At 42.5% G+C, this 14,934-nt stretch overlaps 1 protein-coding gene across 3 annotated transcripts in view; it reads left to right on the top strand.

Annotated features, from left to right (window-relative positions):
- Nucleotides 1–14,934, top strand: part of inpp5a (inositol polyphosphate-5-phosphatase A) — a 148,713-nt gene that overhangs the window by 103,854 nt on the left and 29,925 nt on the right. For all 3 annotated transcript variants that reach the window (XM_086122327.1, XM_086122325.1, XM_086122326.1), the window contains 2 exons: nt 11,281–11,376; nt 12,010–12,084. In XM_086122327.1, the coding sequence (XP_085978453.1) occupies nt 11,281–11,376; nt 12,010–12,084 (171 nt within the window). The remainder of the gene's footprint in view (nt 1–11,280; nt 11,377–12,009; nt 12,085–14,934) is intronic.

Here is a 14,934-nt window from a genome sequence, read left to right as displayed (position 1 = left end):
GATGAGCGCAGAGCCTGGCACTAACAGGGCCTGGGAGGGAGCATGGCCTTATTAGCCCTTGATTTGGGCCCAGTCAGGTGTATAATATCACCCCCCCTGTTGCTCAGTACTGTACTGCTCTTTTCTAGATATAGTAATAGTAGAGATTGCTGTAGCCATCGTCAGACAAAGAGCAATATTTGGTTACTTAAACATGACTGTTTCCTTCTTAAACATGGGAAACAAATTGTGTAAAGTGTTTCATATTCTAGTTCGTGATTCTGTCAAGTGTTGCTGTTGTTGTTATTATCATTGAAGAATACTAGGATTCAATTATTTTACGTCAATTAGGTACGCAAGGAAAATCCGATCGCATTCAGTTTTGGGCCGAAAGACGTACGTCATCAAAACAAAGTGAAATGTGATGATTCACGCATGTTCTGACATCCTCAACTGAGCAGAGGCGGGCGGCCTGGATATACGGCCAGAATTCCGCATTGGTCTGGGGCGAGAAGGCTTCCTGGCTGCCGAGGATTCGAAGTTGACATTTTTTCAGGAATCCCACGAGTCATGGGCAGAACGCGGGATTTCCCATGGGATGTGAGTAAACTTTACCTTAAATCACGTGATTGGATCTGAACGTGATGAACCTCTGACAGTCCATGAGGAGGAAAGGGGGCGTCAAAGTCTGAGTAAATGAGTAATGTGCAACATTAGTTTTATTTGTTTGTTTGTTTTGTTGCTGGACTTCAAAGGAGTGTTACAGGAGTGGGTGTCATTTTGAATGGCAGCAGAACAGGAGTGGGACGGGATAGCATTTTTATTTTTTTTAAACTATGGTTTGGGACTGGGACATGACAAGATTTTTTTCCGTGGGAGTGGGATGGGATGTGAGTGAAAATCCCCTCTCGTGTCACGCTCTACCTGGAACTACCTTTCCAGTGGCTATGAAAGCGTGCGCATCACTGAGAAGGAAGAGCTCACCGTCATAATCTTCACACTGCAGGACGTGATGCCCAATTGGGATTTTTTGGTTTGTTTTCGCATCGGACATATGCCCGATTTATACTGTGTATCTACATCTGAACGAGGCCTGAGGTCGGATTAGGGGGAAAAAAATGGATCTTACTGTTCATATTGACACGGAAAACCATCTGATTCATGACACAAAAATGGGAATTGATCTGTGGTAATAACATAGCCTTAGACAGATTTGGTAATGTGCAGAAATTGATCTAGCTGCGGACATTTTTTTTTTCAGTTTTCGGTCTTGCCTCACTCATTTGGAGTTTTTATTTATTTTGGTGCATCCATTTTATTAATACACCATTGTAGTCAATATATTGATCTTTCGATATTTTTTACAATACCACAACACAAGTTGACATATTTGAGAATTTCCTCTGCCAAGTCATTATATCTTTCTTTGTAGTTGATCAACTAGTCCCCGACTCATTATTAAGCTAAGATGTTTTTATAAGAAAGAAAATAGTTTCACGAACACATCGCTCAGTTTTCCAAAGTCGTGTGTCGTCTGTGGTGGTTGTGCATCTGCATGTGCACATGGCATCCCCTTTTCTGTCTCCCACATTGTAATCATTTGAGTTGGCCCCATGCATATGAAAAGAAGCAGTCTGTAAAAGAGAAGCTACACATGGCTGCTCACTCAACAAGTCGGTCCCAATTCCCATTCACTTGAGCAAAACATTTACCTCATGGGGTTTTAATGGCTTGAATTCAAGCCTTTGCAAAGTGAGCGAGGACAATGATGAGTAATGAATAAATTGTCTTTTATTGTCAACCTCGAATCGGTCGTCCTATCAGCCTTGTTTCCCTGTGTGTACTTAATGTCATCTTCATCGGTGGCGCTTCTCTGGAAGGGCTCATTGTTTTTCAGCTGTAAACTCAGTGTTGGCACCATGAGCTTTTAATCAGCTCAGCCCACTGACATTAAGTTACTAAGCTCCACTCACACCTGCTCGCAACTATCCCGTCATATTTAAGAGTGCCCATTAAGGGCCACATTAGAATTCATGGGCTTTTACTCCTCCTTGTGTGATTTATCAGTGATGGACATATTGACCAGCCCTTTTCGGGATCTGCTCCCATTTTTGTCTTAGTGGTTGCCCAAAACAATGTATTTCAGGCCCATTTATCCGAAAGGACCTCCCTTTTTGGGGTCTGAGAGAGTCAGGGCCGGCCTAACATCTGTTTGTGGCCAGAGCCAGGCGGGACCGGAGCACAGTGGGCCTCAGTGGCCCCCTTCTCCTCTCCCTGGGGGTCTTTGTTCCCGATTTCATGCTATCAGAGCGGCAGCATGTTTTCCTGCGCAGAGCTGTCAGCCGCATAAAGGGCCCTGAGTGGGGTCACATCAAGAGGGATGGGCATGAAAAATTGGTAAAATGTATCACAAAGCCCACCCACTAGATGGTTGCCTAGCGCTCCGTGCTGGGGTGTCAACACCCCACCCCTCTTCCAGTACCTTCCTCTTTCCCTTTTCCTTGGCTGAATTACACCTCTTTCTCACCCGGGTAGACAAGCCCATCGTTAAGATGAAATGATGCAAACAAATTAAAGGGTGGTGCTCGAATGAATTAATGTTCTTTGTGTGTGAACGGGGGGTTTTATGCCTCACTGGGGTCTTCACTGAAAAAGCTGGTCACCTGCCTATATGAAATCAGCTGGAAATTGTGGGAGGCAAAGGACAAATTCCTCCTGTGTTTTATCTCCGCTAAGAATGAATAATCTACGTGTTGTCTGTCTTGCCGCTAAAGCTAAGTATTCAACTTTTCCTTTTGTATTTGTTCCATCCCATTCTTTGTCGAATGCCAAGTAATGAACCCACCAGACTCTGCATTCTTATTGGATAATCACTAATCACCGAGCGCCTCTTCGATATCCAGTAATTGACTCAGCAGCAACAGATTACCTCACTATCTGTTTCCTTTAATTGATTCCTAACTAGAGCTACGGTGGGATAGGTAAATTAAATGAGTGCAATGTTTTTGAAGTGCTTAGTAAGTGTTCATACTCCATCAATAGTGATTCTGTTGGCTATATTTAAATGTGATTCGATGGCCATGGCACAGGTGGACATGAATTTGTTTTCTCATTAACGGGACAAATGCTCTTTTTAATAGAGCATTGTTGGAAAAAAAAAACCAAAACATGAATGACAGTTTTGCTGGCGGCTACTCCTGATGACAAAGCTTGCTTTCAGAAACACCGCAGCTAACTGCATGCAAATGGTCGCTGCATTAAGGCGCCTATTGAGTAATCTGCGCATGTATGGCATTATTGAGAGGTTGGGAGACGTGGGTACGTTAAACAGTCTTGGAGACATCTGCTGTGGCTGGTTTCAAAATGCTGACTATAAGTGGCAGGGGAGGTATCGCAAATTAAATCTCTCATTAGCTTTGCTTTGTACAGGTGGCCGTAATGTGTCAAGAGCCCGGGTTTGAGACAATGACCCCTTCTTACTGGGGCTAATGCGCCACAGAAGAAGAACCCACCCTCCTTTTACTGCTGCTACTTTACACAGAGGCAGAGGCACAATGAAGCATCTGGTGGCCTTTTCCTGTGTCGAACACTTTTCCATGCCTATTGTGCTTGTCACTATGAATATCTGAAGGAGAGCCTTTCCACATTTGGGATTTCACTTATCTCGTAGGACAGGGTTAACCGAAGAGTGCAAGACTGTTCAAAGTGTGTGGAGTACGTTTTAGAATCATGGTTTGTAACGTCAAGTGTAAGTTTGGTTGGCTTGTGTGTGTGTGTGTGTGTGCGCGCGCGCGTGAACACCCCCCCCCCCCCCCCCGTTGCAGGAGGTCGTTGGGGTCAAAGTGATGAATTTTTATGGGCCTGTTCCCTGTGTTTCAGCCCTGTCGCTGTCTCTGCGCGCCGCACTGCCTTTCAAAGACATCCATGCTGGGCAATTTGTCCTGTGGGGCCCTGCAGAATGGGCCAGCAGAGAAGTTAAATACCAGGGGGGAAAACACACACACACACACACACAACATAGACATACACTGGGTTTCTCTCTCACACACTCACCAACCCCTTCGTCCTGTTGTCTTGAATGATTTGTGGCCTGTCTATTATCTATTCCAAGAGGACAAATGCTTTTTGGCTGGTTTCTGAAGGTAAAACCCGAATGGCAGCCCTCAATGCTCGCCATTGTTTTTAGAGAAGTTTCCCAGATGTTATAATGCACAAGATAAATAGGGCACATTATCATGATCTCACATGCCCTTTTACCTCTCCAAGCTCGTTTTTGACGAGGGCGTGGCAGGCTGGAAGACCTCCTACGGTGCACATATTGCCAACAAAACTCACCATTACACAGTCCAGTGGGTTCACAGGAAGAGTTGAGAGTTTTTGCGTCACTTGCTTTTAAGGACGACAGCGTGTAGCCTTACGAGGGTCAACAGTTGATCGCTGGGTCACGCACAGGCTAACTTTGCTGTTGATAATGTGTGCACTCTCACCTCACCTCCATTTTGAATCACAATGCTCTTCTGTTTGTCAGTGATTAATCTTTGTTTGGAAGCATTAAATTAGCCAGCCACGGGGAGGGAAGAGTGGATGACTCTGGCTTGTGTCCAGTCACATTGGGTGGGGAGAGTCACGACTGATTTACTGGCTTTTCTGTGTAATAGCTAGCTGTAAAGCACAAGGCCAAATTTGTTGATACCCACTTTGAACGGCCCCCTCTAACTCCACTCGGGCAGACATGGCAATCATGCATGCAGAATTGGTATGATGAACGACGGCAAATGGAGCAAAAGTGACCAGGGTGCTCAGCAATTCACGTTGAACCTGCCAGCACGGCTGGCACACCTTTGCTTAGTTGGCAACCTCCATCTCGAAAATAATAGCGTATTCTGACAATGCCAGTGCCCTCGCTGACAAAAAGGGCTAATGAAGAATGAATAGTTACCTCATTGTCCACTCATCTTGTCTCTCCTGCTGCACAGTCGAGTACACAAGCTTCTGACCGGAGTAAGCTGATTTGTAAATAAACTGAATGGGTCGTTGCTGAATAATTCTTACTTGATTAGGATAAGGTAGAAAGATGGATCAATTGGCCTTATTTCATGCTGCTTGGAGAAATACCGAGACCGTCAATCCCTTTGCACTTGACCAGATTAGTTTGAATTTCAAATGAGTTGTTGGAAAGTATGACATTTGAATCAACACATCAGAGGGTGAAACTTTTCCCATCATAAAATGTGTTTCAACGGTTCCTGCAATGCTTTAAAATAACATTATTACACCTTGAAAAGCAATTGTGTATTCACCCTTAACTTTGATGACAATGACAAACTATCAGAAAGTGACATCCGCTTTTATTTGGGAGGTATTCTATTTGTGTGTGTTTGTGTGTGTGATTAACTGCAATATATTCACAGTTTTAAATTAAATTCAGTTAAAACGGCCTGTCCCCTAGGGGTAGTGTAATGTAACAGCTGCTCACAAAAGAACCAAAGAGCACAGTGCAATATGCATGGTCCTCAACAGGGATGAATTAAGAAGGAACACAAATTAGAACACGAATTAAACATGCAACAGGCTAAGGCAATATGACTCTTTGGTACAAAAAATAAAATCCATTTACAACACGGCTTATCCTGAACGTGGAGCGTTGCTGCAGCCTGACCCAGCTGACTTCGGGCGGAAGATGGGCTACACCCTAAAATGGTTGCCGATCAATCGCTGGGCACATTGAGAAACGAACAACCATTCACACCCCATCTACACCCGTCACTGAGCGGGAACCGATCTCTCGCTGTCCGCACACAAGTCACGCGAGTGTACCACTACGCCAACAGTGACACATAAGAAAATCAATTTTAAAAATCTGTGAAATAATTAAATATAGTTAAGGTTCACATTGTCCAACAATTGCAAAAGCAAGCTTTTCTATGTTTGGTTTTTTTGTTGTTTTTTTGTGGGGTGCACCTCTGTTAGACCGGATTTTCCGGACCATAATGCACGCATAAAATCTTTACATTTTCTCAAAACTCAACAGAGCGCCTTGAAATGCAGTGCACACTATCTATTGATGTTGTCAGCTTTTCAGTTGATTGTCTTGAAATTCCTTCCTATTTCGTTGGTGTTGTCATTGTCATCCGCATCCCATCATTAGCAGACCCTGGAAATGTAATTCTCCGAGCCTAATGCTGTGGCCAGCTGAGCGTTTCTGGCTGCACATTTCCAATGTTACATTGTGGGATAATATCATTGCGGTCCGTGGGACCCAGAGGTGAATATAAAATTAAATTCCTTCCAATTTACTGTCACGTGCATGTTTGCGTTTTCATTCTCAGCCGCATCTAATCGCTATGCGTCCATGTACTTGTCACATTGGAACTAGAGTTACTTTCAGCCTTCTTGCCTAAGAATCTTGGAAAATGGTTGAGTGCATTGACTTTTTTACAGCTGTTCAATTGTCAACCAAGAAAGCATTAGCCAAAGTAATAACCACCAGATTGACGAGTAATGGTCAAACTTTACAATATTTTGCTCATCATGTTCAACCTAGATTTAATTGAATACACTACAAAAACAAGATATTTAATGTTCATAACAGTGGTTCTTAACCTGTTATTCTCAGGGGTTCGATGGAGCCTCTGCCATGGAGGTTAAGACGCACCCGACTCAACATGTCAATTAGTTATGGCACGCCCGCTTGGCCATCACTGGCTGCAGATGATCACATGACATTGCTTGTCCAATCAGTGCTGTGGGAAATTTTGTTCGCTTAGTAGTCAACGTGTGACTGTCATGATAGTACGTCGGGACAGGTGGCAAATAAGACAAAACAGTTGAGGAATGTTCATCAAACACCTGTTTGAAACAACCCACAGGTGAACAAGCTAACTGGGAACAAGTGGTTGCCATGATTTGGTATAAAAGGAGCTTCCCTGAATCGCTCAGTCATGCACAATCAAAGATGGTGTGAGGTTCACCCCCTTGTGAACAACTAGGTGAGAAAATAGTCAAAATACTTTCAGGACAACATTTCTCGATGTAAAATTGCAGGGACTTTAGGAATGTCGTCTTCCACGGTCCATAATATAATCAAAGGTTTCAGAGAACCCAGAAAAATCACTGCATGGAAGCAGCAAGGCTGAAAACCAACATTGAATGCCTGTGACTTTTGATCCCTCAGGCATTAAAAAAGGACAAATCTGTGAAGGATATCACCACATGGGCTCAGAAACACTTCAGAAAACCAATGTCAGTAAATACAGTTTGGCGCGACATCCGTAAGTGCAACTTAAAACTCTATGCAAAGCAAAATCCATTTATCAAGACCACTCAGAAACGCCACCGGCTTATCTGACTCAGAGCTCATCAAAGATGGACTGATGCAACATGAAAAAAAATGTCCTGTGGTCTGACGAGTCCACATTTGAAATTGTTTTTTAGAATTGCGGACATCGTTTCCTCCGCGCCAAAGAACCATCTGGAGTGTAATGGATGCAAAGTTCAAAAGCCAGCATCTATGATAGTGTGGAGCTCTGTGAGTGCCCATGGCATGAGTAACTTACACATCTGTGAAGGCATCATTGATGCTTGGTTTTGAAGAAACATATGCTGCCGTGCAAGCAACGACTTTTTCATGGATGCCCCTGCTTAATTCTGCAAGACAATGCCAAAAAAACATTCTGCACATATTACAACAGTGTGGCTTTGTAGCAGTGGCGGTTCTGGGGGGGGCCAACGGGGGCCAGTGCCCCTGTAGCACCGATTCTGGCCCCCCCCTGTGGCCCCCCCTCCGAGCGTAGATTACGCAGTCGCGCCGAGTCGCCGACGCGAAAGGTGGAACCAAAGTGCGTGATTTAACATTCTAGTCGGACCCTTTAGTGCGCTGCGGCACTTAAAAATGAGCGGGAAAATGAGAAGCAGTCCGCAGAGAAGGAAATTACCACGACACGAGTGCTATTTGCGTGTGTGTGTGTGTGTGTGTGTGTGTGTGTGTGTGTGTGTGTGTGTGTGTGTGTGTGTGTGTGTGCGTGTGTGTGTGCGCGTGTTTGTGTGTGTGTGTGCGTGTGTGTGTGTGTAACTTTTTTAGTCTCCCTTTTTATTTTAATTTTTATTTAACAGGATCAATATATAAGACATTGCCTTTTAAAATTTGGATAATTATATGCATGTAAAACTTCAGTGTATTTGCAATTTTTGTCCCCGGCAGGCTGGTACCATATCATCCCCTGGCTTGAATATTCTCAACAGATGGACACGGCGTATTGTTACGCTTGCAGACATTTTAGCCCTCCTAATACTGTTTTTTTTTTTCATCACTGTAATGTTATGACTACAATTTCAAAGTCTGAAGAAAAAAAAAGTCAAATAAGATTTCGAATCTGTCTTTTTAGCCCTGGGTTGAATGTGCCCCCCCATCAAAACCCCTGGCCCCAGCCCGGCCCCCTCAGTGAAATTGATCCAGAACCGCCACTGCTTTGTAGTAACAGAGTGCAAAGTATTAGACTGGTCTGCCTGCAGTCCAGACCTGTCTCCCTTTGAAAATGTGTGGCGTGTTATAAGCTTAAAATACAACAACGGTGACCCAGGATTGTTGAACAGCTGAAGCTGTACATCAAGCAAGAATGGGAAAGAATTCCACCTCCAAAGCTTCAACAATTCAAGTTCTCAGTGCCCATGTTTTTTTGAATGTTAAAAGAAAAGGTGACATATCACATGGTAAACATGACCTTGTCTCAGCTTTTTTGGAACGCGCTGCAGCCATAAAATTCAAAGTTAGTGATTATGTGCTAAAAGCAATCAAGTTTCTCAGTTTGAACATGAAAGGTCTTGTTTTTTGTATTTAAATAAATGTAGGTTGAACATGATTTGCATGATGTTTACCACAACGTCCCCCACAACTTCATGGGGTATGAAAATGTTTTACAATAGACTCGTTCATCGATATTACGACTAATAATACAAAGCATGGTCAGTACTATATGGTAGATCTCATTGACATGATCAAATATGTTGTGGGTGGGTTTGTCAGTATTTAAGTTTGGCATTTGGCTTCACCTCCATCTGCTAGAAGGACTAGAGACAGAAGGCTCGCGTGTGTGTGGGGGTCTTTGGTCTTTGAAGTGGGGCAGATTGCTTTAACCTCTCCGCTAAAAGGAGCAGCTGGAATAGAGAGCTCCTTTAAACAGCCGCTTCCTCCTGCGACAGTCATGAGATTATCCTCCATTGATGCATAAAGCCAGCGCCTTTCTCTGCGACCTCCCATCCCAGCCCCCAGCTTCTGGCCCTCTACAAACACTCATTGTTGACCTGTGACACATAATGCAGCAATGTAATGCCAAGTCACTTTGCAGGATCTGATAAAATGCCCAAATGAGTCAAGATATCCTCTCTTCCTTTGGTAATATCACTTCTGGTGATCAATGAAAGTGTCTCTGCACCGCATGTGCTTTTGAATTCCAATGATGAGTTTAAAAATATGGCGAGTCCGTCGTAAGGGGGATTCACTGCACTGATACGGCATTAAATAACAGAGCAAGTTCCTTGTTTTGGTCTACGGTGAGCCAGATCCTGTGAACGGGAGCACTAGGGTAAGTTAGAAGTGAGTCTTTGTGAGGAGGGGGAGCTGTGACAAGAACGTCCCTATTTACTGCCACAATCATGCAATTATCATCTGCAGAATAACCTGCAATGCATTACATTTTCATCAAGATTTATCAAATGTGATTAACATTTATATTAGATTTTATTGTGTACTTTCACAACCAACAAACTGAATTATCAAAATAAAAGTCTCATGCCTGTGTTTCAAGTCTTGATTTTTTTTTTAAATCTAATTATACACACCCACTGTAGCTCTTTAAAACCCGTTTCGTCCAAATGGAGGCACACATCTTACTGTTAGGCTTCGCAATGAATGCAAGTAAACTTTTCTCTGATAATTTCTTGCGCTGATTCAGAATATGCCCTCATTTGTTTTCTCTAGCACATCAGGTTTTCATCATCATGACGATGATGATGATTTTAAAGTAATATTAGTAATATTTATGAATTAAAGGTTAGGTTCAGCAACATGTGACATTTATATCCGAAATAGCTGTGAATTGCAACACATGAAAAAATTCAAACTTCGCAAGTTTTGAACGGTGAGAAAAATGTAAATATCTCAAAAACCTAATATGTGATGAAAAAAACTAAAGGAAATCGGTGTGAAAAATATGCTGTGGGACACACAAAGCCAATAAGGACTCTCAGCGTTATTATATTTATTTAAATAATTGATTAAATCAATAAATGAATGTTGTGATTGATAAATGGAAATTAATGATTCTTTTTTTTTTCATAAATTCAAACACAGTGAATGCAATTTTAATTCCTAGTGTTGATTGTTAAATGAATTTTAAAGCATGACTATTAATGTAAGAATTAAAAAAAAATGCTTACCAAAATTCGGGGGGAAAAAAGATTTTCCGTGGTTGTTGGAACAATGACTTGTGTTGACAGGGAATGTATCTCTTGCCCCTCTCACTTGTGCCTTCTTTGCCCTATTCATTGCACAAATCTGCTTAAGCGCACTTAAGCACATTAGCATTTGGCTGCCAGGTGACCATATTGACCCTCCATTTGAATCGCCTAAATGAGTGAAGGATGGAGCGACTTGTTCAAGATTTAGAAATGCCCACTTGTGGTTAGATGGAGCCAGACATGGCGAAACGGAGGCGATGCAGTGGGCAAGTCGGTTTTTGGTCGAGCCTCGTGTGCCAGTCAGAACATTTCTTCATGGCCAAAGCTGGACTGATTTGGGACATTTGAGTTCAAAAGGCCTTTTCTCTTCGCTCTATTGGCTTGACCCGATTATCTAATCTGTGCTTTGAATTTCAATCAGCTCATCCAATCTCTGCTGTGTGGTGTGGGAACCACTGGCTCAGGGATTACTTCATTCAACTGTCTTCAAACACAGATGGTCCAATGTTTAACTAATTGTTAAAAGAGTCCACAAAGGGGAATTTTAATGTATACACAGTCCATAGGGTCAGTACATCGGTCCGGTGAAAGAGAAAAGACAGTGAGGTGATCATATGTGCGAAGGTTCTTTAAAATCAGCAAAATGCTTTGAAAAGATGTTTTGTGCTGATTTCCCTCAATTGCGGTCATTGTTTGTCAGCAGCTTGCAAAGGTTACTGCGGAAACTACAGTGTGTGTGTGTGTGTGTGTGTGTGTGTGTGGTCGGTAGGACAGTTACGGCATTCTATCCACTATTATTAAGTTAACGCCTTAACATGGTATTATCTCTTCCTTTTTCACCTTCAGACCCTCTGTTCCACCGCCACCATGCAGACAGTAAGAACCACGGACACCAATGAAGTCGACAAGCTAATATTTAGAGAAAGTGACAATGACAGAAAGGTAAGCCAAATGCTATATTTGCCAGAATGTGGACCTTCTCTTTTTTACTCGTAAGATCAACATTGATTTTAGATGGAATTAAAATAACTTCAAGGTTTTACTTCTGTAAGATCATTGTGTCGTTTGTCACACCATAAAGTTGCATCAGAAAATACTCTCCGTCCACTGTTTTGGCTCACCAGCCATTGGCATCGAAAGGACTGGAAAGGAGTGTCGTTTCTTATTTGGCATGCTTAAATAAAATGAAATTATTGTATTCATGTCATTCACTGACCATAAAAATATTATTCAAATAAATATTCTACGCATCGGCTTTCCACTGGTCAATATTGGGGAATTTAATGATTCGGATTCAACAGAAATTTCCACATTTGAAAATCCAAACGTGGTGAAAATAAATTCAATTTCATCAAACTTGATTAGTAATACAAGTATTGCCCCCTCCCCCCTTGTAATTGGCAGGTTGTTAAATGGCCTTCATTATTACGGGTATCATACACGCGTGTAGAATGAACTGCTTAACACTGCAGCACGGCGCTGTTCATTAGTGCTCTAATTACAAAGTGCTCTTCCCATTAGTAATGGTATTAATCAGAGGTCCATCTCTCTCTCTCTCTCTTGCCACCGATTCAGGTCGTCCTTCAGCTTGAAAAGAAGCTTTTTAGTTATGTCAACCAAGACGTTTTCCATGAAAACAATGGGACCCCGGTAAGTCACTGAAATGCCTTTTGTATATTCATTCACTGTCCATCATTCCAAGTCATTTATTACAGGTTAAGTTTCTTTTATTGACCATATAGACTTTCTTTCCCCCAACGTATAATGGTGGCCATGGTCCGCACTTCACATTGATTTTCAGTACATTCTAATAGCATCGGCGTTTATTGTATTGTATGGCTTTCAAATGAGGATTTATTTTGTTTGTTTTGATTTAAGGTGTTGTGTTTTTTTTTTATATTCACACAATATTCTAATAAGTGTAAAATCATGCAAAAAACATACAGGAAAAAAAACATCACTTAAGTGTGACATTTTGTCGCAATATATTGTTGGGATTGATAATTTGGGTAATTTATCCAAGTTTTAACAAGAATGTATGCTACTGAACTTGACCAAAATACCACCAACTACTCAGAGGAAATGGGTTAGAATTACCCATTATCATGGTAGGGGCAGAATATGTCATCGGATTCCATTAGATTGTCCAAATATATCCATTCAAAGTGTACTGTGGAGTACGTTTGTAATGCAGTTCTAATCAAATCTTGTCTCCCCCCCAAAAAACGGCAACAAAATGAAAGGTAACCATGCACAGTGAGCAGTATGAATAAATGATTTTTTTGGGGGGGTGGGGGGGGTGATATTATGTAGGCATGGAGAAACAATTCAATTTGTTAAGTAGAGGTTACCGGAGCCCGCTCTTCCCCCCTCCTCGGCCAAGGCAGGCAAGATAGACGACATAAGAGGAGCTTCGGAGATAATCTGGCGGTCTGGTTAAACATACCATGTTATGATCCTTATAAAACAAACTACCTTTCTAAACGGATAAATATCCCTCCTCGACTTGGAAAGGGGAAGAGAAAAAAAATCAAATCATTGCCCCCTTCATCAACTGTAAGACGTGTACCAGCTTGACAGAAATTTAATTCGAGGCAGCGCTTGAAAATAATTATTGTATTTTGAGAGGAGTAATCATTGGCTGGGACATGATTGAATGTGTCCATGCCTATTGACTTTTGCTATGATTAATAGGTTTGTTTAGTCGATATTCCCATCGAAATTGTATAATTAATTATCCCCGGCTCTGTCACGGCGGGGCGATGGAGAGCCCTGATGAGTATTTGGGAAGATTAAATTTTCCGAGCTCTTGTGGCGTCAAGGGGCACGGCGGAGCTCTGCTCCAGTGGAGGGATGGAAGTGTGCGCGTGTGTTTGTGTGTCCTCTTTCATGTTTGTGTTGTCCATCCGCACATGTTGCAGTCCCCCCGTCGTTTCGACGAACAAGCAAAGGGTGGCCCCGCCTCCCCCTTCCACGCTCATTGATTCCGTTTCAGTATCTCTTTATTGTAACTTTATCAGTGTGGCGTCGGCAGATGGGGGGCCAAGAGAGGAGGTGGTGTGTGTTAGCGCGAGTAAGTGATGAACCTCGCTGTCTCACCTGCTTCTCGTTTTCATGCTGGCAGCGTTGCCTGTACGATTACTCTCAAGCCCGGAGATTTCTTTCACCTGAAAGAAATGGTCAAAGAAAGATTATTTGAGAGAGGAAGAAAAAAAACATGCTCCCCATATTCTGACCGTCAGAATTTCCAAATGGCAATAGAGGAGGTCTGCTAAATGAGAGCTGACTATCGTAGTGTGTGTGTGTGTGTGTGTGTGTGTGTGTGTGTGTGTGTGTGTGTGTGTGTGTGTGTGTGTGTGTGTGTGTGTGTATATATATATATATATATATATATATATATATATATAGTGGAATCATTTGTTGCTTCTTTGGTCCTTGAGTGTCTCTGACGCAGCCCGCCTCTCGAAAGCGACAGTGTACTGTACATGTACAATATGCCGAAAGAACGCTAATCTGATCTTCAAGACCCAAAGGCATTTCTTTCCGTGTCTTAAGCCAAATTGTGGAATTGGTGTCCTTTTCCTGACATGCGTCTAACTTATTTACCACGTAATTCAGTTATCATGGAAATGAAAGTTCAGCAGTGCAGTCAGTACGCTGTCGATTTCAGCTTTGTTTGCTCCGGTCTCCTCCCGGTGCCAATCGGCCAGCGCTCCGTCAGTCGGTTTATTGCTTTTCCACACCAAATAATGAAGGTCCCATAAAAAAAAGGAAAAATATTGCCCTTGCGATGAAAACCAAGTATAAGGTGTAAAAATCAAATTAAATGACCTTTCGCCCCCAACATTTATTGATGGCTTTTAACGGCAGCAGGTGTTGTCACAGAGGATGGTTGACAAGATTTAAATCAAAGCACAATTACAGATGGTGAACGAGTCTCCCGTATGCTGAGAGGCACAGTTGTGGGGGCCGGACACCTCATATTCCCCCGTTTGTTGCCCCTCAACATCCGGCCTCAACTATCACCGCCTCTCTGATTTAGGGTCTGATTTTTCATCCAAGCAAAGTCAGAAATTCCCTCTCTTGACAGGGTAGTTTTTACCCAGACACTTCTTCATCTTCCCCACCCTGTGTGATATTGTACTGCATCATCACGCATCACCTCCTCCACAACTCCCAAGGTCATTTCTGGTTGACAAACTACTGTTGGCTTTATAATGTCAAGAGGCCTTGAACCAATATAAGCTGATTTTTAAACCACTCACCCGCCACGGCAGCAGAGCATTATGCTTAATTGACCTCGGATTAAATGTAGTGTGAAATTCTGGCATGCGGTCTCGTCCATTCACCTGAATGAATTACTCAACATTCACTTAGAAGAGATCGCAAGCACACACGGCCATATGCTACTCATCTGCTGTATCAACTCTTCCACCCACTTAAAGTATTTGTATTATACCCCATTTCCCTCAATCAGTGTCCAACCCTCGGTCTCATTTT

The sequence above is a fragment of the Hippocampus guttulatus genome, chromosome 10, assembly GCF_054856545.1.
Source record: "Hippocampus guttulatus isolate MCC_2025c chromosome 10, RoL_Hgut_1.0, whole genome shotgun sequence".
Lineage (NCBI taxonomy): Eukaryota > Metazoa > Chordata > Actinopteri > Syngnathiformes > Syngnathidae > Hippocampus > Hippocampus guttulatus.
This window is presented reverse-complemented; position numbering and strand designations above follow the sequence as displayed.